Raw genomic sequence first — 26,496 nt, 5'->3', positions numbered from 1 at the left:
TCTGAAAATATTGTCATAATCATGTCACTTTACAGCATTATGAAATAGGCTCTTTTTGCATGACAGTTTAGACTAGTGCTTTTTGAAGTTACTTATTGTTAGTGGGACTATAAGTAACAAATAAATTGCTATTCTTATTGATATTCCCACTTCAGGGTGTTTTCTGTTTCATCTTCTGAGTGATGTTTTTTCTTAAGTTCACTTCCTCCCTTTGTAACCTTATCTTCTCTTTTTCCCATGATGAGTTCTTTTCATACTCGCAAAATACATTGTATTTATGTGCCCCCTTGCACCCTAGGCAGTGAACTGAGAGGCAGGGACCAGCACCTAGAGAGTGTCTCTCTGCTAGTTGATGCCTAATAAATGATTGTTTAATGACTGAGTGAATGAACCAGTATGTGCCTTCAAATATGCTCTTTTGGAAAGCTTTTGTTCTAATATCTTGTCTGCTTGCTGGCTTGTATCTCTTTGCTTTCATGTTAGACTTCAAGAAAGTTTGATTCAAATCCATCAGTTACTGAATTGTCCTTCTCTGTGCTGTACAGAGGACGTTGTTGTGTATCTATTTTATATATAGTAGTTTGTATCTGCTAATCCCAAACTTCTAATTTACCCCTTCCCCACCCCCTTTCCCCTTTGGTAACCATAAATTTGTTTTCTATGTCTGTGAGTCTGTTTCTGTTTTGTAGATAAGTCCATTTGTATCATATTTTATATTCTACATATAAGTGATATCATATGGTATTGTCTTTGATTTACTTCACTTAGTATGATAACCTCTAGAGCCTCATTTTTTTTTAACATCTTTCTTGGAATATAATTGCTTTATAATGGTGTGTTAGTTTCTGCTTTATAACAAAGTGAATCAGCTATACAAATACATATATCCCCATATCTCCTCCTCTTGAGTCTCCCTCCCATCCTCCCTATCCCACCCCTCTAGGTGGTCACAAAGCACTGAGCTGATCTCCCTGTGCTATGCAGCTGCTTTCCACTATCTATCTGTTTTACATTTGGTAGTGTATATATGTCCATGCCACTCTCTCACTTCGTCCCAGCTTACCCTTCCCCCTCCCTGTGTCCTCAAATCCATTCTCTATGACTGCGTCTTTATTCCTGTCCTGCCCCTAGGTTCTTCAGAACCATTTTTTTTTTAAGATTCCATATATATGTGTTAGCATATGGTATTTGTTTTTCTCTTTCTGACTTACTTCAGTGTATATGACAGACTCTAGGTCCATCCACCTCACTACAAATAACTCAGTTTCATTTCTTTTAATGGCTGAGTAATATTCCATTGTATATATGCGCCACATTTTCTTTATCCATTCATCTGTCGATGGACACTTACGTTGCTTCCATGTCCTGGCTATTGTAAATAGAGCTGCAATGAACATTGTGGTACATGACTCTTTTTGAATTATGGTTTTCTCAGGGTATATGCTCAGTAGTGGGATTGCTGGGTCATATGGTAGTTCTATTTTTAGTTTTTTAAGGAACCTCCATACTGTTCTCCATAGTGGCTGTATCAACTTACATTCCCACCAACAGTGCAAGAGGGTTCCCTTTTCTCCACACCCTCTCCAGCATTTATTGTTTGTAGATTTTTTGATGATGGCCGTTCTGACTGGTGTGAGGTGATACCTCATTGTAGTTTTGATTTGCATTTCTCTAATGATTAGTGATGTTGAGCATCCTTTCATGTGTTTGTTTAGAGCCTCTTCACTAGAATTTTATTCTATAACCTGGTTCCTCATCTTAGAGGAATCATACATTCTTTTGTCTTTCAGCATCTTTATGTAAACTCTTAGCTCACTAGTCCTGATTTAGGTTTCATGTGACTACTGAACATTCTGACCATATGCTCTGGTATCACATAATTCTCTGCATCTCTCCTCCCGCCCCCTTATCACCTACCCCCAGTTCTGCCTTTTAGTCAAGGGTGTAGCTGTCCAGCAGACTTGAAAAAAGCCCTGGAGCTAGTTCTCAAAGATGAAGGGGCTTAAAGATGAAAGGCAAGGTTCTTTTCCTCATGGAAAATACAAACTCTTGAGCAGAGGGCTAGCTCTTTTCTCAGGAGTCAAGAGGGTGTTAGGATCTGAAAATGCATAAGTCACAGTTCTTGCTCTCATGGAGCTTACAGTCTAAGGGGGAGCATCCCACAGATTTGAGAACTGATAATGCAGTACACAGTGCCATTGCATGAATAAGATGTGGTGGCACAGAGGCAGGAGCAGCCCTGCCGTTGGGAACTTGGAAGGGCTTTGCAGGGGAGTTGTTGCTTCTTCAGGAGCCTTTTCCCTATCCCTTCTTTTCTATTTCAGTTGCCACCATCTTAGTTTAGACTCCTGGGACTTTGTCAAATAATTAGCCTTCTGGTTTGTCTTCATTTTTTTCTTTGTGGATCTCATATTGGCACGATGAATGTGGGTTTATTTCCTCTGTGTGCCAACAGAACACCCTTCTCTGGTCATAGACTCCAGTCCTACCTATTTCAGCTTCCTTGGAGATAGGTCTTATTGAGATGCCTAATTTTGGAGGTGAATTTGAGGAAGACAGCCATACCTTTCTGCAGTCTCTCACTAGGTGTCACTGTTTAAATTGGGGGTGGTGCATTTATAAGACCCCAATAGAGAAGTTTTCACATGTATAAATGACTACATTGGAGAATGTGGATGGTTCAAGATAGCTTGTCAGCACTGTTGGAGAAAATAATTCAAAATACATGCCCTTCTGAGTGTGCCCATTTTAGACGTCTTTTAATGTTTAGTGTAGTGGATGTACAATAACTGGGTCAGGCAGACTGCTGCCTGTGTTTGAATCCCACCTCTGCTACTTGGTAGCTATGTGACCTTGGGTCACTTAATTAACCTCTGTAAGCCTCAGGTCTTCATCTTTAAAATGCAGATTATATAATAGGGTCTGTCTCTGCCCCACCATCTTTTAAAAAATCTCCACTTTACCATCCTTTTTTTAAAGATAACAGGATTAAATGAGACAGTGTGGGTAGCGCTAAGTAGTATAGTGCCTGACACATGGTAAGTGCCCAGTACATGCTAGCTGTTAATTTTTATTATTGATATAATTATAAACAACACATATGGTATAGCAAAAGAAAATGTTTTTCTCAAATTTCGCAAAGCTGCCTTAGTATTCCCGAGGTCACTGGTGTCTTGGAGATTAAGGTTTAGAATGCTATAAAAGGAAATGAGAACAGTTTGTCACGCACACATTCCACAGTATAGAACTGTTCTCAATAGATTAAAGTGTAACCCTATTCTACCACAGTTAGCAGTCATTGATATCAAGGATTATGTCATCAACACAGTAATTCTTTTCCCCAGGTCGCTTTAATATTACTAAGATAGCTCAGTTTTCCTCTTTTCTAGTGCCAGGAATCTCATTTACAAATTACTCCTTTCTTTTTCTTTTTTTCCCTTAATGTTCCTGAGGGAAGTGACTGGTTTTGGTCTGAGTCTTGTATAGCTGTAGGGAAAATGGAATTAGGAGAAAGTATAGCAGGAGTACTCTTACCTTCTCCAAGGCCAGCCATTTGATTCTAGTATTTCAGCTGAATAGTTCAAGAACATTTTCTTTTCCACAGAGTTCCAGGAGTGAGTGATCTGAAAGTGTGTTGGCCTAAACTTTGGAACCCCAACTCCATTGTGGGTTGGTAAACAGAAACTAGATTACCTTCATCCTGAGTTCAGTGAAAGATCTAGTGAGACTACCACAGTGCATTTTCATCTCTTAACTCATTTTAGATTATCAGTTTCCTGTAAGCAGATTGTCTACTTTGGCTCCTTAGACTTCCCTTCAACTACCCAGCAGTGTCCGAAGTCAGTGACTGAACTGAGAAGGATTTGAAGTCAAGCACAGAGTATTATGATGCTTCTCTCTGACTGTGTCTGACTATATTCCAAAGGCAGGTATGATCAATTATTGAACACTTTGGCATTATTCATGTGCTTATTCTGTTAGTACATAAAATTGAGGATTAATTACATTTTTATTTGACCCCCCCCTCCAGTTAAGAGCAACTAAGTTTAAAATTACTTTTGGAATCTTTAATAGACTTAACCATTAATAGTACATCAGTTCTCTGCTGGTGTTTTGTATGTTTCTAGGGCATTATGACACATGCTCACCGTCAGGCTGTGAGCCAATCCAGATTTCCAAGGGCTAGTAAACTTCATTCAGATTAGTAATCCATATCGAGCCTTTCATTTTTAAATTATTCAACGCCCACTAAATGCAGGGTGTTATACTAGGCATCAGGAATAGAGTGATACACAAGACAGTTGCTGTCCCTTGTCTTTATAGAACTTATACCCAGGGAGGCAAGACAGAAAATATACAAGAAAAACAAATACAAATAAATAAGAACACCTAAACATGCAAACAAATAGTACTAGAGAAACAAAAACAAGATATTTTAAATAGAGATATGAAGGGAAAAATGGGCTGATGTAATTGAATGATTGGGGATCATCAGAAGGTTCCAGAAGGCCTCTCTGAGGAGGTAACATTTAAGCTGAGAATGAATAATGAGAAGGATCCAGCCATGAAGAGCTGTGGGAATAGCAACGTAAGCCAAGGGGAAAACCACTGCAAAAGTCCGAAGGTGGGAGGAAGCTTGTCATGTTTGAGGCAGTATGGCCTAGAGCATGATGAGTGAGGCAGGGACAGAGATAAGGACGGAGAGGTCTGCTGTGGGGAGGATGGGAAGCCCTAAAATGTTTAGATGTTATTGTTGGTACATTGGGAAACCGTGAGGGGTTTTAAGCTGTGGACTGACACAGCTTGGTTAAGTTTTAAAAGATCACTGCCTCTGCGGAATGGAGAATAGATTGTAGGGGAGCAATCTGGCCCGCTTAGTCGTTCAAAGGGGATAGAATTCACCTTTGTGCTGCGGAGGGCCGCAGCTGAAGCTGTGCTCTCCCTAGAATAATTGCTTTCCCGCCTAGGTTGTTTTCAGAATCTCCCAGTTCTAAACATTTAATCTGGGTTCTGGCTTAATCAAGAAGCAACACTCTCCTAGTGCCAGGCTTGGCACAGAGAATGTGGGCTTGGTGCCTTTTGTTGAGCACCCTGGCCTGGAGAGAATGAAGAAAGCAGCCTCTGGTGGACCTGAGGACAATGCAGCTGACCCTCAGCACCTGGTAACTTGTAGGAAGCTTTGGAATCCATAAACTTTATGTGCTTCTGCAAAACAGTTGCAGATGGTCTGGACTGATGATTAAATATCACCACTGTTTTGCCCAGATCTGCTGTGGCCATCCTCTCTATGTCTGGTTTTACATTACAGTGGGTAATTAAAGGGGCACAGTCATTTCTGGTTACTTCCAGGACATCTTTTTCAGTTGGCTTGGGGGAAATTTCAGTTTCTGCCAGTTGTATAAGTGACTGCAGTGAGCAGTGCCTGTGAATGGCTACTTTTTGTTTTCAAAATTAAAAAAAAAAAAAAATTAAAAAGAACTCTCTCTAATGAAGGGGAATAATTGCCTGCCTTTTCTGTCTGCTGATTCTCCAGTGGGAGTTCTGCCATCAGACTTGTCAGAGTTAGTTGGTAGGGACTTTTTTTCCTGAGTTAGCACATAGAGATCCGAACGGGCAGAGATTAACACAAATTAGCAATGGTACAAGCAGAGGAACAGATTTCCTTCTGACCAGAGGTGCCATTGGTGGGCACCACCTAATTTTCTGTGCATCTCTTACCACTGATGACAGGAGGATGACAGGACTTCTCAGCAAATAAAAAGAATTACTTAAGCACCACTTGAGTTGGGCAGTTTTTACAAGACTTGAGAGTTTCAGAGGCCCTCAGTCTGCTTAGCCTGCCAATGTAGTCACTGAATATTATCTCCCTGGCTTCTCACTGGGGGATCCTTACACCTCATTCAGCATAGTGAACTTGGGGAGACAGAAATTCTGATTCTTGTACCTCATTTTTTCCTTTTTCCAAAGATTTCTTCTTCCATCCCCACAGAACTTATAAGGACACAGAAGGCCCAGTGGGGGAAAAAGAGATGGCATTTGCCTTCTGGCTGACATGACTTGTGCTAGTGGTTGGTGGGGATTCCATAATGAAGATTGCAAATCACTTTCCATATTCCTGGAGCCTGTCCCATAATTAGAGGATTAAACATTTTGTTTAAATTAGTAATTTTCCCTCTACCTTTTCTGTGTGCTTCAGACCACCATTAGAGCAAGATGGAGACTGGTTGACAGTCTGATATTGGGCTCCACATTCTAGTTGTGCTGTTGGCAAGAGGTTGAGGAAGTCTTATTTTAATTAAAAAAAGCAGTTTTTAGCCATGGTTCATCTTGTGTGAGGCAGAGGCACTTTGATTGCTGAGTGCAGTGAGTATAGCTTTTTTCAGGAGCATGACACCAAGCCTAACAGGATAATATCAGGAGGTAGGTGTGCAGCTGGGCTTGAAGTATTGCCTCTGCATTAATGGCAGATATGCCTTCAATTGACAGATTATCTTTGTGTTTGCGGGAGAAGGGGTTACTTATAGGTTTAGTATGTTCCTGATTTGCAGTGAATGAAAAACACCTCATAGAGGAGCTTGTAGGAATTGTCATACTTTTAATGAGATAAAAGAATATGTGTTTTCTCCTCCCTATGTCACCAAGCCAAAAGAACAAAATAGAAGGCTGGGAACTACCAGGTATTGAGGCCTACTGAGAGCCAGACATTGTGCTATTTGATTTGATATGTTATTCTGTCTCACCCTAAAGGCAACCCTGGGAAGTCAGTATTCTTATTCCCATTGTATAGGTGAGGAAAGTTAGTTCACAGAGGTTTAGTGACTTGCCCAAAGACACCCAAGAAGTAGGTGGTAAAATCTTTTTCCTAATAGAGGGCTCCAGTGGATGAAGGTAGCTTAAAAAAAGAAACACACTAGAGAGTAGAATGCAGCAGAATGCTACCATCACCCTACCTTGTACTTGCCTCCAGTCTACCATATATATCATTCTTGTCCAGTAGAACACCATGCCTTGGTTATCAAATCCAGGGAAGCAGAACACCATGCATCAGTTACCAATCCCAGGGGAGCACTTCAAACACTGTCCATTGCATCTTGGTATTGGAGTTGCCAAGGAAAACACAACACAGTCAAGCACTGGATGGAACAATGCTTTACTCACATAGAGAAGAGACAGAGCAAGATCAGCTCCAGTAGTGTACGTCAGTCCCTTGTGGCTAGCAGGGCCCTCCCCCTTCCAATGCTGGACAGTTGGCCTATGTGCACCCCTCTTTCTTGCAGCAGCAGAAGGACCCAGACCTGAAAGCTAGTGGCATGACTAAGGGCCATTGACATACATGCTTAAGCAGAACAAAGGAACACTTGCTGAGCCTGAAACAGGGAAAGATATTCCTATACAAAGTGATAAGCCAGGCACAGGCTGTATGGGCTCCTTATCTCCTGTACGGAAGTATTCCAGGCCCAAGGCCCATTTTTATGTGACTGAGTGGGGTTTGAAATACTGCATGCATGAGACTGCCTTTCCCAACAATTCTGTATTGGAATTACTTGATTACATATCTTTCTTCCCATTGGCCTTTGAGTTCCTCTAGGGCAGTGACCAGCTCAGTACCTGCTGTAAATACTCAATGAATGTCTCTTGACTGAAGAAAGGAAAGAACGAGGGATGAATGATTTAAGCAGTGAATCAGTGATTAGGTGGCTGAATTTGGGTTTCTTCCAGGTATCTTTTTATGTTAACTCTTAGCACCTCCACAGTTGTCTTCTCTTTCTTGTCTCTTACATCTTGATGGAGAGGAGATTAAGCTGTGTTTGTGAATGACAGTGGCCCTAGTCATAGGAGACAGTGGGTTGGGTGAAACTTGTCTTAAATAGCAGTTGATGATCTTGATAAAAGTCCGATTCCAGTACTTTAATAACCCGAGAGTTGACTGGAGTTGTTTTAAAGACCAGAGCTGTCTCTGACTCCAAAACAAGAGATTAATCATTTATTAGCCAGATTTATACCAACTCTAATGTGGGCCATAATTGCTGTTTTCTCTTTACCCAACCTTATAGGCAAAAGATAAAACTAACAAGGTGAGTTTTTATTTCATGTTGGTTATATCTGGCACATGCATTTCTGTTTGATTTTTTTTCTTAAACATTTAGTAAGTACTTTTTCTGGGTTAGGCACTTCCTCGCTGTGAGAGCTTTTTCCAAGGATGATCTCAGTGTGTGGTGATTTGACCAAGGTCACACACTGGTAACAACAAAGTTAAGTGTCTGACCACTAAAATCCATTTTCTTCTCCCTGCACCTTGCTCCCCTATAAATGGGACTACTTTACCATCATTTCCTATGTACATTATGTTTTGTACAGGCCTGGGACACACATGGGTTTCTAAAACAGAAAGTGGTAGAGCTGCTAAAAGTACACTTAAGTTTAAGTAGCCTTGGGAAACAGATTAGTAGTAAGCCCAGAAACCAGTTAAGGTGGGGTGATTTCCCAATCACGTGGTCGTAGGTAGTATGGTGTCCTGGTAAGAGCAAGAGCTTTGGGCTTAGATTGACCGTTTGAGTCCTGTCTCCACTATTTTCTAGCTCTTTGACCTTAGGCAGTTCGCTAAGCAAGCCACTACCTGAGCCTTGGTTTCCTCACTTGAAGAAACAGGGAATGGTATTACCTACCTGGCAGAGTTGTGTGAGGATTGAAAAGATAATGAGATGTCAAGTTCCAGGTATATAATAAGCACACAGTTAATGGTCATTGTTATAAAGCTTGGATAATCGCTTGGTGAGGAAGCTGTAGGAAGAATTCTTCATGGTTTCTTTAAATCCTGCGATTCTCTGACCTCAGTGCCTCCTAAGAAGCTCTTTGTAAGATTTATATCTGACTTTGCCTGTTGAGACCCATCCTGGCTTACTTATGCAGCTTTGTTTAAAAGAGGTGGCCGAATTCCCTTGTGTACAGGGTTTTTAGCCAGTGACTCTCTGGTATTTAATATGTTTACCTGAATTCTCAAGTTTCTAAGTAATTTCAGTCTGAGACAAGTGAGTAGGACTGATGTCAGGCTGCTTTAACACAGGTGTTATAAACAAGATTAAGAGGTTGTTGAAAAGATACTGGTGGAGCTCTGGGGCTAGCTTTCTAGAGTCATTCTAAATTGACAGCTAATGGGTAGTTTGCCTTGATGGCTCTCTCGAGTTGGTTGTAACCAACTAGAGATTCACCCACAGAGGAAACATGCTTATGAAAATTCACTTTGCTTTCCTTTATAAAAAAGTAAAGGTATTATAAAATGTAATGATGTCTTTGCATGATGCCAAAAAAAAACCAAACAAACAGTTGTCTTTGCACTGTTCTAAGGTAATTTTTTTTAAAGGCAGTCAATTCTTAAGTTTTTTTGATGCCAAAAGCCTACCAGGCTTCAAAGAAAACTTTAAAAAGGAAAGAGATGGTTCAAAACAATTATTTTATTCTACTATTTATTTAATTTGTTTCTGTATAAGACACTTATTTAATTATCTTAACCCTTGGTAGAGTTTCTTCCCGCCCAGCGAGGTGTGTGTTTTGGCTTATCTGATCTATTAGATGCTATTGCTAGGAAATTGAGTACCCTAAAATGTTCTTGGAGTGAGCAGTTATTAGTTTGAATTCACTTTGAAGTGATTTTTATAGCCTTCCTGAGAGAGTTGTGGTGGAGATAGAGCTTGTAGAGGGAATTTGTAGCTGGGCAAGAGGCTACCCAGGCTACCAAAGAATTCCTTTTGATCATATTCCACATGGCCAGGTGGTCAGGGTGCCCTCTGTTTTCTGGGTGGAGGAGATATTTCTGACTCTAAGAATAATTCATTTACCATCCTTGTCTTTATTGGGAACAGAGGTATTTTGCTAACTCTAGTGGTTTGTAAAGCTTCTAGAAATAGTAAAACCTTTGGGTTGAGGAAAATAAAATGCATCTTAGAAGAAAACACACATGAAGCCATCTCTTTTCATTGTTTTTGATGGACTCATCAACAGGCATATACAGATGCCATAACACTAGATACTTCATTCAAGCTGAGAGAGATAGGTAAATCGGCACTCCAGGGCTGGAAAGTGTGTTGTAAAATCATGCTACATTTTCAGACTTTAAAGTATTACCCATAATGTTGAAAAATACTCTTTTTAACAAGATACTCAGGGTACAGTTTCATGTGAGTTCTGTCTTCCTTGAAATAAATGTGGCAGCTATTGTGTAACAGACTTATGTGGATAAGTTTTAAGCTTTAAAAGAAGTAATGGTAATAGCTGATGTCCTAGGCTCCAGAGATCAAAACCATGTTGGAACCCTTAAGGAATTAATAAGCAACTGTGAAAGACGTAGATTTTGTAAATAACTAACATGACTCGTTTCTCACTTATGATCTGGTTCTCACTCATCTAGTCTCAGCGCTCTGAATATTACCCCCCTTCCCATTTTCTCAAAACATCTCCACTTTTTTCTTTCCTGTCTGTCTTCTTGCTAGTATACGCCACCCCGCCTCCCCGCCACAGTCACTCCTGCTGTTTGAAAGAGGAATGCAGTTTTGAGTCTTGGCAATGACCTTAGAGGCAACTTATAAAAAGAGTAGTTAAAGATTTCCTTCCCCACTTTAGTCTTAATGGAATTGTGCATTGCTAGAGGCAGTAGTCCACTGGCTGGAGACGTCTCTGTCATCACGATTACGTGTAACAGGTGTGCCATGTAACTTGCAAAGCCATTGTGTGGGTCTCCTGGTTGCTGAATGCGTACTCCACCTCCCCCAGCCTCTGTGACATACACTTATAAAATATCTAACCTTTGTGTTAGATATTTAAATAATAAAGTGAATTTCTTGTGTCTGAGCCTTTGGAAATAGTTTAAATAATTTAAAATAGCTTTGCCATATTAATTTGTTATTTAATGTTTAAAGATTCAAAGTGGACTGGTGTTCAAGGTGGGTAACCCCTGGGCTCAGTGTGGGTTCCCCAGATGATCTGACGGAGGGAGCTTTACCATAATCTCCATATAGACAGATAACAGTAAGCGCTTCTGGTCAGTGAACTTCCAAACAGGCAAGAAGCAACTACAGAAAAGAGCTTTCCTGGCTAACGGCATGGGCAGAAAAGTGGCAGGAGGGATTTTGGTGTTGGTTGAACGATGATGGCAGCAGGGAGAGATGATGCAAATTATGCCTTTAGATGATAGTTTCTGAAGTTGTGACTAAGGAAAGCTGACTGGGGGGTTGTGTATACTGCTGCTGTAAAAGTGAGAGTTAGATTCCAGACCCAGCTCTATGGCTTCAGGCTCAAGTCTTGTCACATCCTTGAGTCTTAGTTTATTCATCTGTAAATTATGAGATTGTATGGATACACTTTGTCTGAATCTGAGTTTTACTCTTCTTACCCTCTGAATATCATTTGGTGCCATCATTAGAAAATTTACTAAGCTATATAGCCCAGGGTGGCATAAAATGATTAAATATGTAGATAGAACACATAGAACAGATGAATTCTTCCTGGTTGCAGTAATCTAATGATCCAAGAAATTCTGAGAATATGCATACATTGTATACATTTGCTAATAGTGAATTATGGTTCTTGGGTAGTTCATTGGTTAGCTGCCCTCTTCCCTTGTCTCTCATTGATTTAGCAGTGTGGGTTAAGTACCTGCTATGAGCTGGGCACTGTGGGGTGCTGAGGTGTTAGCAGTAAGGGTCAGATCTCAGGGCACCTACCCTTGAGGACCTAGCATATGATTTAGTAGAGGATATGGAGTAGAGGAGATGGAGATTTATTAATGCACGTGTTGTGTGCTGATAATGTGTTGTGTGCTGATATGATACACTGCTGAGGAAGCTCAGAGGTCTTACTGGAGCATTTGGATGACTCCTAGAGAAGGTGGCCTTTGAGCTGGAGTTTAAGGCTGAGTTGGATTTTTCTAGCTGGAACAAAAGGGGAAAGGAAGGTGGTCTGCTCTTCATGGTAGCACTATACGTGCTTACTCCATTCCAAGGCATCATTTGAGTAACTGAAGGTGACTCTTGGGTCCCTCCCTAATTCTTCTCTCATTCCCTTGTTGGTTTTTTTCTATGGCAAGGTTTCCAGACCCTGTACTATCCTGCTCATGCAATATTGAGATTGTAATGCCTCTTTTCAAGTGTGGTAGCTAACTCAGTGCTACAGGACTGTAGTCAAATTAGATGTTATGCTTCTAATAGTGCACCCTTAATATGCATTAGATTTTTAAAAAATTAAAGTTGGCCATCCTGTTGAAAATGACATTAACTAAAACCATCAGCTGTTTCCTGAATGAATTATTTTTAAGTCATATTTCCTCTGGCAGGGACTTTATATATTTGCTATTTTGAATTTAAACAAGGGACTTTGTACTGCTCATACTCTTTTGGTTTAACCTATTATGAATCTACCTCTCTATACTACCATTCACCCACATTTCTCCATCTGCCCACTTGAGTGACGTTGTGAAAGATCTTGTTGAGATAAAGGTGCTCTGTAGGTATTGTAAACCCTTAACCTTAATCAGCAGTAACAATATCAAGGGACTACAACCAGTTGGGCGTGACTTGTTCTGCATGATTCCCTGCTAGCTTCTAGTGGTCTCCTTTTTTCCCCCCCTAAGTATGTGCATAACCATACCATTTTGCCAAGTTTATTTCAGATCTTTTTTTAAGAAATAAACTATTATAAATACAGTTGAAGTGTCCTGTGTACCCTTCCCTAGTCCCATTTCATTGTGTAGCCGTCCTTATTCCAGTTTCTTTATTACCCTTCTTAGAAGCGATCACTATCCTGAATTTGGTGATTATTATTCCCAGTCATTTTTTTTTTTTAATGATTACTGCTTATGTATGCATCCGGTGATCATTGAAATTTTCTTTTTTCTTATTACAAATATGCTCCAGTGAATATTCTTTAAATATGTCCTTGTGCATACGTCTGAGAATTTCTCTAATGTGTATACCTAGGAGTAGAATTGCTGGGATAGCCATAGAATATATGCTTCTTCAGTGTTACTAGGTATCACCAATTAGCTCTGTACTCATTTACTCTTCTATCAGCAAGTTTTAATTTGTTTCTCTGTATCCTCACCGACACATGATATTGCCAGATTTTAATTTATTTTTGCCAACCGGATGATATTTCATGGTTTTTTTATGCAATTCCCTGATTTCTAATGAGATTGGGTCCCTTTTTACATGCTTATGGGCTACTCAGTATTTTTTCTTTTGAAATCATAATTGTGATTATATTCCTTGTCAAAAGCTGATTTTAAGTAATTCTAAAAGTCTGTTGTATATATAGGACTTTGCAGTTAGCTGTCATTAAAAGAAATTGAATCCTAGGCTCTTTTTTCTTTAAAGTGCTGTATCTTTATTTTATTTAATCTTATTCTCCCTTATCTTCCTAAAGACAGTCCTGTGAGGTAGCAGAGCAAGGGCAGAGCATTTTTTAAATGCAGTGCTGGTAAGTCAAATGACTTATCTAAGGTCATGTGACTTTTAAGTGATTCACGAGCACCCAGATTTTTATGATTATTGGTCCACTGCTCTTTGCATTGTATACTATGTTGCTTTTTTTAGGTCAGTGCAGTTCTGTTGTTGTTGTTCTTGGTTTGATGTCTAATATTCCCTCCAACACCTAGTAGAGTGATGTTCAGGTTCTGTTAGCTCAGTAAACACTTCCTGAGTGAATGAGTGAATGATCATGGTTCTGATGTAGCTGACAAAACATTCATAATGTCTGTTAAAATGGAGGTAGTTTACCTTACAATGATTTTACAAGTATCTGCCTTTGTTAGGCTTGATAAAGAAACAGAATCAACATTCAGCTTACTGATGCAGCTGTAGAATTAATCAGAGAAAATGTCAAAGTAAATCATGAATGCTAAAGAATAGTTTGTACTTCCAAAAAAGAAATCTACACACCCTTTGGAAACGAGATGGATATATATTCAGGCTTTAACAAGGAGTAAGAATTTTTTTGGTAGGAAAAATTGATTAAGTAGAGTCTTCATGACTAGTGATTTAAATTATAAATCATATTCATGTTACTTGTCAGCCAATCAGATTACAGATCATAAGTGAGACCTTTGGTAATGTTAATTTTTGATACATTGATTCCCCCTCCCCCACCCCCCCTCCCCCCCCCACCCCCCCGCCACCGTGGACATTGGTGAAACCCACATTCTCCAGTAATTACTGTACTCTTAGTCCCTGTAATTTTTTAAATTGGGAATTAATAAGTACATGAGGGTTCTGTTTAATATTTGCAATGACTTTGCTTGGAGATTTTGAGGAGTTTTTGGTACCTGGTTTTTCTTCCAGAAAAAAAAGGTGGCATATTGCCATGATTCTTGCAAAGGCATAATATATAATTATATATGAATATCTGGAATTGCCACTCAGATATTTCTTTTTTTTTATACATATTAGCATCTATTTTTTTTAACATCTTTATTGGAGTATAATTGCTTTACAATGGTGTGTTAGTTTCTGCTTTATAACAAAGTGAATCAGTTATACATATACATATATCCCCATATCTCTTCCCTCTTGCGTCTCCCTCCCTCCCTCCCTATCCCACCCCTCTAGGTGGTCACAAAGCACCAAGCTGATCTCCCTGTGCTATGCGGCTGCTTCCCACTAGCTATCTATTTTACACTTGGTAGTGTATATATGTCCATGCCACTCTCTCACTTTGTCCCAGCTTACCCTTCCCCCTCCCCATATCCTCAAGTCCATTCTCTAGTAGGTCTGCGTCTTTATTCCCGTCTTGCCCCTAGGTTCTTCATGACCATTTTTTTCTTTTCTTTTTTTTAGATTCCATATATATGTGTTAGCATACGGTATTTGTTTTTCTCTTTCTGACTTACTTCACTCTGTATGACAGACTCTGGGTCCATCCACCTCACTACAAATAACTCAATTTCGGTTTTTTTATGGCTGAGTAATATTCCATTGTATATATGTGCCATATCTTTATCCATTCATCTGTCGATGGACACTTAGGTTGCTTCCATGTCCTGGCTATTGTCAATAGAACTGCAATGAACACTGTGGTACATGACTATCTATCTATCTATCTATCTATTTATTTATTTATGGCTGTGTTGGGTCTTTGTTTCTGTGCGAGGGCTTTCCCTGCTTGCGGCGAGCGGGGGCCACTCTTCATCGCGGTGCACGCGCTTCTCACTGTCGCGGCCTCTTGTTGCAGAGCACAGGCTCCAGACGCGCAGGCTCAGTAGTTGTGGCTCACGGGCCTAGTTGCTCCGCGGCATGTGGGATCCTCCCAGACCAGGGCTCGAACCCGTGTCCCCTGCATTGGCAGGCAGATTCTCCACCACTGCGCCACCAGGGAAGCCCATGACTCTTTTTGAATTATGGTTTTCTCAAGGTATATGCCCAGTAGTGGGATTGCTGGGTCGTATGGTAGTTCTATTTTTAGTTTTTTAAGGAACCTCCATACTGTTCTCCACAGTGGCTGTATCAATTTACATTCCCACCAACAGTGCAAGAGGGTTCCCTTTTCTCCACACCCTCTGCAGCATTTATTGTTTGTAGATTTTTTGATGATGGCCATTCTGACCGGTGTGAGATGATATCTCATTGTAGTTTTGATTTGCATTTCTCTAATGATTAATGATGTTGAGCATTCTTTCATGTGTTTGTTGCAATCTGTATATCTTCTTTGGAGAAATGTCTATTTAGGTCTTCTGCCCAGTTTTGGATTGGGTCGTTTGTTTTTTTGATAGTGAGCTGCATGAGCTACTTGTAAATTTTGGAGATTAATCCTTTGTCAGTTGCTTCATTTGCAAATATTTTCTCCCATTCTGAGGGTTGTCTTTTTGTCTTGTTTATGGTTTCCTTTGCTGTGCAAAAGCTTTTAAGTTTCATTAGGTCCCATTTGTTTATTTTTGTTTTTATTTCCATTCCTCTAGGAGGTGGGTCAAAAAGGATCTTGCTGTGATTTATGTCATAGAGTGTTCTGCCTATGTTTTCATCTAAGTTTTATAGTGTCTGGCCTTACATTTAGGTCTTTAATCCATTTTGAGTTTATTTTTGTGTATGGTGTTAGGGAGTGTTCTAATTTCATTCTTTTACATGTAGCTGTCCAGTTTTCCCAGCACCACTTATTGAAGAGGCTGTCTTTTCTCCACTGTATATTCTTGCTTCCTTTATCAAAGATAAGGTGACCATATGTGCGTGGGTTTATCTCTGGGCTTACTGTCCTGTTCCATTGATCTATATTTCTGTTTTTGTGCCAGTACCATACTGTCCTGATTACTGTAGCTTTGTAGTATGGTCTGAAGTCAGGGAGCCTGATTCCTCCAGCTCCATTTTTCTTTCTCAAGATTGCTTTGGCTATTCGGGGTCTTTTGTGTTTCCATAAAAATTGTGAGATTTTTTGTTCTAGTCACTCAGATATTTCTTAAAAGCATGATAATGATATTCCCTTACATTGCCATAGCACTTTATAGCTTACACAAAGCCCCTTTGTAAGATGTTTTAACCATCACAACAACCCTTTCAGTGGGTAGAATTTTCTGTCTCTGATGACTTTGATCCCTAATTATGAACTTTGGCTGATGATAGTCGCAGCATTAGAGATTGTGAGCTTTTTCAGTTCTGATGCCTTAAGCAAATTTTCAAGGGAGCCCTGATGTTAACTTTGGCAGGTTTCATGCCTGCAAATATTGATTGAGCCAGAAGCCCTAGTTGTAAAATGTCACCAGTGAATGTGCAGCCAGCAAAGGCAAGGGAAAACTCATTACTGCAGCTCATCTGTAACTTCTGGGTCAGGCCACTCACTACCATCTGGTAAAAATGAATGTTTGAAAACTCCTTTTTATTCTGACAAAATGTAATCAGGTGAGGTTAACAGCAGATGATTTCTGAGCACTTCGAATTGGTTAGAGCAATCCGTCCACAAGCTTGGGTTTGTGACATTCTATATGTCTAATCACCTGAAGAGGTATCAGAAAGCTTTGAAATTATGAAATCCCCAAATAAAGGTAGGAAAGAATTTAATTATGTGTACACCTCCCTTAACTGTGTTGCATACATTCTTCCCATCTCATATTGAAAGTGTTTATTCTGAAAAAGAAAAAGCAATGAGAGAGGAAGAATGAAATAGGATTACTCTCTTAAAATAATATAAAGTGGGGCTTCCCTGGTGGCGCAGTGGTTGAGAATCTGCCTGCTAATGCAGGGGACACGGGTTCGAGCCCTGGTCTGGGAAGATCCCACATGCCGTGGAGCAACTGGGCCCGTGAGCCACAACTGCTGAGCCTGCGCGTCTGGAGCCTGTGCCCTGCAGCAGGAGGGGCCGTGATGGTGGGAGGCCCATGCACCGCGATGAAGAGTGGCCCCCGCTTGCCGCAACTAGAGAAAGCCCTCACACGAAACGAAGAAAATAAATAAATAAATAAATAAATAGAGTGGCTATTAATTAAAAAAAAAAATAATAATAATATAAAGTGGCTTTTTTTTTTAATGTGAGAGTGAGACTAAACCTATTTTATATTGCTTTAAGGAGAAAGATTATGGACTAGGGAAGAAAATTATTAAGTTGAAAGGTTGCCCCTTAATTGAATGAATTCTCTGAGTGATCCAGAGATGGAGGGGGTGCAGTTGAGGAGGAGGTTAAGTTTCTGGTCACCGGAAGTATTAGGAAACCCCAGCCTATGCCTAGCAGAAATGTTTTAAAGTGTTTTCAAACCTCAGAAAGATAATTGAGTTAGATCAAGGATTCCTAAAGTCTGGATTGTCTCTAGTGACTCAGAATTATTGCAAGAGGTTTTGAATCCAGATATACACAAGCATTTTCTGTAGAATGAATCTCACTCTCTCAAAATCTCTCTCAAAATTAATCAGTCTCTCTTTTTCTGTTTCTCTTTGTCTGCTCTTCTCTTCTCTCTCTCTTAAATGTGGGAGTTAAAAACACAAATTCAATGAAAAGTATTACCAAATACATAGAAATGTATTTGTTTGTTGTCATTGTGTATTTTGTCAATCATTGGATACTAAAAAAGTGCAGCTGGGGTGGGGTCTGTCAAATATTTTGATGTTAAAAATGGGATCCTTGTTTTAACACCTATTAATGGTCAACACCCTCTCCAACCTTGAGGTTCTTTGATTCTGAGTCAGGTGTGTCCAGGAGAGATACATGTATTGTCTTCTGTGGGCTAAACTGTGATTAGCACTTTAGAAACATTGGCCTTTATGTATGTATATGTGTCTATGTATGTATATGTGTCTATGTATGTATGTATGTATATATATATGTCTGTGTGAAAGTGCGGGTTGTTCCTAGTTTATAGATTGAGAAAACTCAAGCCTGGAATGGGTAAGTTACTTTCCAGGGCTGCTAAGTAGAGGGACCAGGATTTGAATTTAGGAAAATCTGACTCCAAAATTCATTCTCCAGACAGGATATCACCATTGCACACAGGTTAGGAATGACTAGTTAGTATAGCGAAGGAGGAGACGAACTATATTGGGAATTAGAAGCCTTATATTATTGCCTACCACAGACAAGGTGCTTAAACCCACCGAGCTCAGGTTTCCCTATTTCTGTAAAAAGAGGGATAAACTAGATTATCTCTTTCAGTTCACATTTGAGTCTTTCCCATTGTTTGATATTTAGGAAACAGCACTTTATGCCCCCACTTGGAAGGCCCTTTTCTGAAGATATGTGACCTTCTTGATGCTAGGTGAAGAATTCCTGGTTTATTATAAAGTTAATAGAAGATTTCCTTTGAATTTTTTCCATTTCCTTAATAAAAGTGAACAAATTTTTCTTCCATTAACATGAAAGTACATTTTATGAAAATTACTCCATTTCTTAGCCAGGTAACTTGGAATATTGAGCTATATTTAGATGTTCCCCCGCAGTATACATCTACATTGTTATAGCCTGGTACAAATGTGCTCTTCACATTAATAATTGCACTGTGTGTTTTCATAATTTATCATAATGATACCATTATTGCTTATTATAGAAGTCCCCTTTCTTCTCCCCCACCCCCAAGTCTAATTGAGGTCGAGACAGACCATAAATGCGATAATATAGATTGCATGCTCAGAGGAAATGGGGTTGGTTTCATAGTGGAGTTTTAATTTAGGATTCGTTCTGGTGATGTAGCCTCTTCCTATGGTACATTACTTTGAGCCCAATATAACTGCATTTTCCCACAGCCCCTCATTATAGCTACAGCTTCTCACTGCTTTTTAATTAAAAAGAGAGAGAGAGGGGGAGAGAAATGAAACCTAAAGCTTAGGTTGGATATTGTCTGGGTATGCAGGGACTAGTCTAGGCAGATTGCTTATTTAATTTTTTAATTCTTTCAAAGCTTTCATGGAGATGTCTTGATTTCTATTTCTAGGGGGATGGGTATATATATCATTCATCATACACACACAAACACACACAAGGCATCAAGAGTTTTGGAAAGTAAAGACATATTATATATATATATTCTTGGAGCTTCCTATAAGCTTTGAGCAAGTGGGAATCCTTTGTGTATCCTAGAAAGGGTACCAGCTGTGCGGTTGGATGGTGGGAAATGCTTAGTGAGCATTTATTCCGCTCACCACCTATTGGGAATAAGGCAGGGAATGTAGAAGATTGTAAAAATCCTTAAAGGCTGATGTTCTAGTACATCAGAAGTTAAGAGTTAATCATTTTTCTGCTGTGGGCAGCAGAAGCAGAGAAATGACTTTATTAAGAACAATTTCTTTTGTCATTCCTTCATCTTGAGGGATTGCAAACACCTTTCAGATACCAAAACAAATTAATCTCCAAAGGTGACTGGTAAGACTGGCTTAATCCTCTTGGGATTGGTTTTGTAAAACACAAGGAGATATGAGTGTGTTTCATGTTTGGTAATTGCAATCATTGTTGCTTTTGTTGTGGTCATCCATGTACAATGCTTGGTGTCAGTCTATTTATGTCTTGTAAAAATAAAATACAGTGTGTGTGTGTGTGAATAAAAAAAAAAAAAAAAAAAACACAAGGAGAGCTCAGGCCTGAGCTGATGACCTCTCTGACAGGCTGTGAGTGCTCCCTTTCTGGATCCAGAGTCCTTTGTCTCTTCTGTAGTGAAAGCAGTTTGGCAGTTCCTAGGTTCTTCCCCACTTACATGTTCTTGCTTTGTTTTGTATAACTGACCACTCTCTCAGTGGTGAATACTGGTAAATATAATCTAGAAGTTTATTTCTGGGGCAGGGTGTTGTTAGCTTCACAGATTTTAATGGGGATCTTTTACAAATAGGACTTCAGCTTTATATGAGTCCCAATTTCATTCAGTGTTGCCAGAAATCCAATTTCATTTTGACATTATCAGGGAACAGGAACCCCTCAGATGAAAATTCCCTAAACCTGGGATGTCTAGTATGGTAGCCACTAGCTGCACATGGCTGTTGGGCACATGAAATATGGCTGGTTCTGTGCTGAGATACACCACGAGTGTATTCCAAAGACTTAGTATTTAAAACAAAAAATAAAATACCTCATTAGTAATTTTTTATATTGATTACATGTTGAAATGGTAATATTTTAGATATATTGGATTAAATAAAATATATTATTGAAATTAATTTCATTTGTTTCTTTTTTTATTTGGCTGCTAAAACAATTTTAAATTATATCTGTGGCTTGCATTATATTTTGATTGGACTGCTATGTCCTAGATTGTTAAGCCCCTTGATAGCAAAGCAATGTTTGTCTTTATGCCATGTGTCTCCAGTTCCCAGCACAGTGCCTTATATATAGTTGGCACTTATTATATATTTGTTACAGAAATGAATTTTAACCTTTATTACCCAGAATGGTCAAATTTCAGAAATGAGTAGGAACTTCTCTATTTGGAGGGTTAGTATCTGAAAAAGAATTGAGAGTTGAGAAGAGAAGTAAAGAACAGAAGTTTTTAAAATTTTGCCTTGGGAGAGAAAAATGCTGAAATAAAATATATCAGGGCCTTTGGGAGGCTTATCCATCTGTTGGAGAGGGAGGTGGGAGCTGTTATGTTTGTCAAGGAACCATGTCAAAGCCTCCCAGTGGGATGGGTTCTGCTGTGCTCTGCTGCAGAGTTGTCCTCCATGAGGGGAGCTAAAGCCGAATACCCTGTATGAGGGGGAAGGAAATTGGAGATACAGTGGGTAAACCTAAAGGTTGCCCTCTTAGGAATGTGCTTAGACTATTCATAAAGATTAGCAAAGCTATTCTTGTCTCAAGAATCCGTTCTAGCCCTGTCTGTCCCTGTGTCCCCATTTAGACATTACCCTAATGGAAGCCTGGGACTGGTACTAGGCCAGGCTGATTACTTGAGGATCCTTCAAGCCTTGGAATTCTTTAATAAATTATTTGTTGAATGAATGGTTTAACAAATATTATTTTAACTTGGCTAACGTCTTGTATGACTTATGTTTATAGGTATATGTTCTTGCCTGAAAGTCCCTCAGACCTGTCTCAGCTAGGGTCCTGGAATCATGGAAATTGGCAAACTTCCCAGAGATCAGTTTCAACTTTTAGAAGGCACCAGCTTGTCTTTGCAAGAGTTTATTAAAGGATCTCAGGCATCCTGTCTCTCTGCTTATAAGATAGAACTGTTACCTACTTCTCATCCCCAGAGATGGGATAAAGATTAAAAGGAGTGTTTTAAGTTCTGCAGAAGGAAAGTGCTATTTCAGTGGAAATTATTAGTGGTAAAAATGAAACTCCTCCCTGACCTCTGAAATGTTTGTTTTACAGAAGTGGATTGGAAGATGTGTTCAAAAGAGACATTGCCAGTGTTCTTTTTTTTTTTGCATTTCTTAACTGTGGCAGTATTTAGCTTTCTCCTTTTAATTGTGGTCCACTGCCTTTTCTCTCTGCGCTGAGATAAACAATCCAGAAATCTCCTCTCCGTGGAGGACTATGGAGCTCATGCTTTGATTTGGCTGCTGCAATAGGCTCACGCTAATCAGAACTGTAGCAGGGCTTGTTTTACGAGCCTGAAAGAATTAGTGCTCCCAGGGGGCTGAAGTTCCTTACCTGCTGTGGAGCTACCTAGTTTGAAGCCTGCCCTCCTTTAGGAGCAAGCTACCTCCTTCTCCTTCTCACATGAAAACCACCACCTCCTTTTTTTGTACTCTTTGGTTACTGGCATGTTGATTTCCTTTTTCTTTTTCTTTTTCTTCTTTTTTTAACGTGTAGACTAGTAACGATGACAACAGATTTTTGTAATTTTTATATTTATGGAAATAGAGTGTGATCTTATGAAATTATAATCCATCCCAGGGAGACTCAGGAACAGAGTAAAAAATAGCAGGTGGTACCCCACAAACCAAATTGTCTAATGTGAGTTTTCTAAGCAATGTCATATGCTTAGACTTACTGAAGTACCTGGTATGTGGAACCAGCAGGGTACATGAATATAGAGGGGAATGCCTTTGTACCACTGGGGTAGCAGAGTTCAGTAACAGTGTGGGTTATAAGTCACAGGGTGAGATGTGTATCACGTATAATAGAAATTTGTCTGTTATCACCAAAAGCAACTTAGCAGGCTGGCAGTGAATGTAGCATTTTCTTCACTTTGGTAGTAACATACCACATTGCACCTAGCACACTGTTGGTGTGTGCAGTTATTGTAACCGATAAAGAAAAGCTCGTTGAAGAGCCGCCTAACACAAATGTTTTGTGTTGGGGAAGACAGAATCATTTGGATTAAGTAACTCATAGTAATAATTTTATGTATTTGTTTAGTGTTCTTTCACTACAGTTTGCCACCGTTTGGTTCAAACTTCCAGTTATAAGGTAAATAAGTTCTGGGGATCTAATGTATAGCAGAGTGACTGTAGTTAATAATACTGTATCATATACTTGACAGTTGCTGAGATCTTAAATGTTCTCACCATCGGTGGTGGTGGGGAAAGGTAATTATGTGAGGTGATAGAGGTATTAACTAACCTTATTGTGGTATCATTTCACAATATATATGTGAATCAGATCATCATGTTGTACACCTTAAACTTGCACAATGTTATATGTCAGTTATATCTCAATAAAGCTGAAAAAAATTTTAAAAATACACACAAAAACATCTTTTCTGAAGTTCACAGGGAGAAAAGGGTGATAATCTCCACTTGCAGATGAGGAAAGTAAGGCTTAGAGAGGTTAAATGATGTGCCCAGAGTTGCACAGTAGTAACTAGAGCTGAATGGAGATATTGGGCTGTTTGATATCTAGTGCGGTGCTCTTTTTCCTCAGCTCTGAGGCCCATTTCAGTAGTGCCCTGTTTTATTCCAGCTGAATGGCAAGCAATTGTAAAAACTCCTCCATGGACTGCACTGTCAGAGGCAGAATGAGACCCTACCAGTGTGGTGGGAAAAGCCCTGGACTAGGAGTCAGGAAGTACCATTCTATTTTCAGCGCTGCTCCTGGTTTTGTGACCTTGGGTAATACTTGACCTCTGGGCCTTACTCTACTCTGCTGTAAAGTAGGAATTTAGAACGTTGTAGACCCTTGGAAGTTAAGTATGTAATAGTCTCTGCTTGAATTACTTGTGAGTGAATATAATCTTTTTAAAATCTGAATTAAAACCAGGTACTAAGGGATTGGTGTTGGGGACTGAATCCTAACTAGTAAATTGAGCTTAACCCAGCGTTCCCTTCTCAAAGTAGCCTTGTTCCCCGTGATTTCTGTATATACAGGAACTTTTGTGAAGTGCTAAACTTTGCATATTGAAAAATACCTGTAACAAAAGCCAGCTACCTTGTAGGTGACTGTAATCATGTATTTATAGAATCGTTGCGGGTCTGAAAAATAACCACTTAGAGCTTTACTTCATTCTGTGGGAGAAATTGTATGCTGTGGTGTTTTTCAGTCAGGGAATTCTCAAAAACTTTTAGAATGCTTGGTATGTATGCCCTTCTACATATTTTCCAGCTCTAAAATCCTGTGTTTCTTTTTTCTCTTTCTTAGCCCAACAGGGGCACAAAACGTCCCCGGGATGATGAAGAGGAAGAGCTGAAGATGCGTCGGAGACAAGCTGGTACTCGAGAGCGTGGCCGCTTTCGGGAGGAGGAAATGACTGTGGTCGAAGAAGCAGATGATGACAAAAAACGGCTGCTTCAAATTATTGACAGAGAGGGTGGAGGAGAAGAGGAAGAGGTAAGGTGGCAGAGTTGGGCTTGGAGCTCAGATGCTCGGCCCTGACACAGCATCTGTAGAGTGTAATTCAGTGCTAAATGCTTAATTTCCCTGAACTTCCCAGCTTAATCTGTAAAATGGGGCTAAGAATACTTATTTCACAGTGTTGACATGAAGGTTAAGTGGAATAATGGAGTTGGGAAAGCATTTTACAAGCTGTAAAGAACATTACAGATAGAGTTTTTAAATTATTCTGGATTATATATTATAATCGAGGCCCAAGCACTGAACTGTGGGGCAATTAGTATGGACTGAGGAGGGTCAGAGAGGCTTCCTAGCCAGTACTGAGGACACATAGAGGGCACTCATTTTTAAGTACAGTCAATAGTCTTTGAAAGAGGAGTAGAATTCTGTCAAATAAGTGGAAGAAGGGCTTTTCAGGCAGTTGAAATGGCCTTCGCAAAGCAACAAAGTTGAAGAAATTAAAGGCGCAGCCAGGGGATTAGGTATTTAGATGTGACTGAAAAAATATGGTTTAGGGAAAGAGATACCCAAGGCCCTTGCTATTTGCTGTTCCTCAAGGTGCCTTAGGGCCTTTGCACTGACTCCTGCCTCTGAACCTTTTTCCTTCTGTGTCCTCTGCTGGCATGCTCCTCTTCCCCTGATGCTTTCTCGTGACTGGTTTCTTCTCATTCAGGTCTCAGTTCAGATGTTTCCTCCTCAGGGAAGTCGTTCCTGTCTCTGAGGTAGCCCTGCAAGTCGTTCTCTTATTCTCTTATCACTTTATTCTGTATACTGTCTTCACAGCGCTTATCATGATCTGAAATTCCTGTTTGTTATTTTACTCATTTGTTATCCTCTCCCCAACCTCTGTTGAAAACAGGGACTGGCTCTGTTTTGTTCACAGCTGTATCTCTAGCATTCAGAGCAATGCCTAGAACTTGGTGTAGGCCCTTAACAAATATTTATTGAATGAATAAATGAATGAAGCTGAAAAGAATAGAGGTAAAATATCAGTGATTAAAAATAATGTGACCTTACCTTTTGTGTCTCTTTAAATCCTTAAGTGTTAACTTGTATGTTATTTCACTCTGGCATTTTGTTCAGTATGAATTATAGAAATAGATTCTTAAGAGCCAGCTGTTTTTTGGTTCCCTCAAAGACTTGATGCTAAGTTTGGATTTAAAAAATGAAGCTGGAGTGTGAATCTGAGAAGAAAAAAAATTGATTCATATTCCAAAAAGGTCTTTATTGTGTTATGACAGTAACTCTCTCCTCATTAGGATTTCTACCAGTGGTAATTCGGGGGTCTGCCCCTAAGAGATGGTGACACTTTGGAAATCTGTGGTGGGAGACAGTCCTGGATTTCCTCTCTGAGGGCAGCAGCCCTTCCAGCCTTAGACAAACAGTGTGTGTAGCACATCCTCCCTCTCTCCCTCCCTCCTTACTACCTTCTGATCAATCTGTTAGCCCTGCAGCGGCAGTTAATTGGCAGGTATAATTCCCATGTCGGGCAAGGCTGGTACTGGAGGATTAGGATTGTAGCTGTCATGGGTAAATGGTTTCTAGCCTGGGAGACAGAAATGGGATGTGGGACCAGCCCTTCTGTTAAGGGACAGGGAAAAAAAGAGGTCGCTTTGTAAAAATGACGTATGGAAGGCTACAAGTCCAGGAGTTATTTTCTCACTGCCACCAAAGTCCCATTTGATGAAAAACAAGTGATGTTTGCCCCTGTAAAGTCACGTGAACTTGTAAAATATTATTGTCCTTTTTGTGCTACATCACCAGCATTCATCTTTCTGAAATCTCCCTCTGGTTTCTGACGTTGAGCTATTGGAGACACTGCTGTGGCCGATGACTAAGACTGATAATTCGGTTTTCCCTCAGTGTTGGAGAGAAATTAAAGGAGGGAAGGCCGAACCCTGGAGAGGCTAAGACTTTGGGAATCCTATGAGAGCTGTGTTATTAACACTAATAAAGTTTTTTTCCTACAGGGTTGGCAGGATGTTAGCTAAGGGAAAGAAAAGCCGTAGGTACTGAGATTGCTTGAAAGTGATTTAACCCTTTCCTAGCAACTTAAATTATTTTAGTTAAATCCCAGTGATAAGTTGGGTACATTAACAATCATGCTAATAGTTACAATAACAGCTTATATTAATAGAGTGTCATATAGTTTATAAAACAGTTTTATGTACCTCATGTCTTTAGGTCATCTCTATGACCTTGAAAGATACAGGTAATAGTTTTCCCCTTTCTGCCTGCCTTCCTTCCTTCCTTGAACAGATCTTCATTGGATGTCTCCTGTGTGCCAGGCCCTATCATGGGCACTGGAGAGTCAACAGTGAATAAGCAGACATGGGCCAC

General features: G+C 39.8%; 1 protein-coding gene across 1 annotated transcript in view; it reads left to right on the top strand.

Moving 5' to 3' along the window:
* The window catches only part of CTNNBL1 (catenin beta like 1), a 163,461-nt gene that overhangs the window by 5,900 nt on the left and 131,065 nt on the right, over positions 1 to 26,496 (top strand). The window contains exon 2 of the mRNA XM_036825769.1: positions 23,965 to 24,153. Coding sequence (XP_036681664.1) covers positions 23,965 to 24,153 — 189 coding nt within the window. The remainder of the gene's footprint in view (positions 1 to 23,964; positions 24,154 to 26,496) is intronic.

This window comes from Balaenoptera musculus, chromosome 15 (genome assembly GCF_009873245.2).
Source record: "Balaenoptera musculus isolate JJ_BM4_2016_0621 chromosome 15, mBalMus1.pri.v3, whole genome shotgun sequence".
NCBI classification, from domain to species: Eukaryota; Metazoa; Chordata; class Mammalia; order Artiodactyla; family Balaenopteridae; genus Balaenoptera; species Balaenoptera musculus.
The sequence above is the reverse complement of the archived record's forward strand: the minus strand, read 5'-3'. Positions and strand labels throughout refer to the sequence as shown.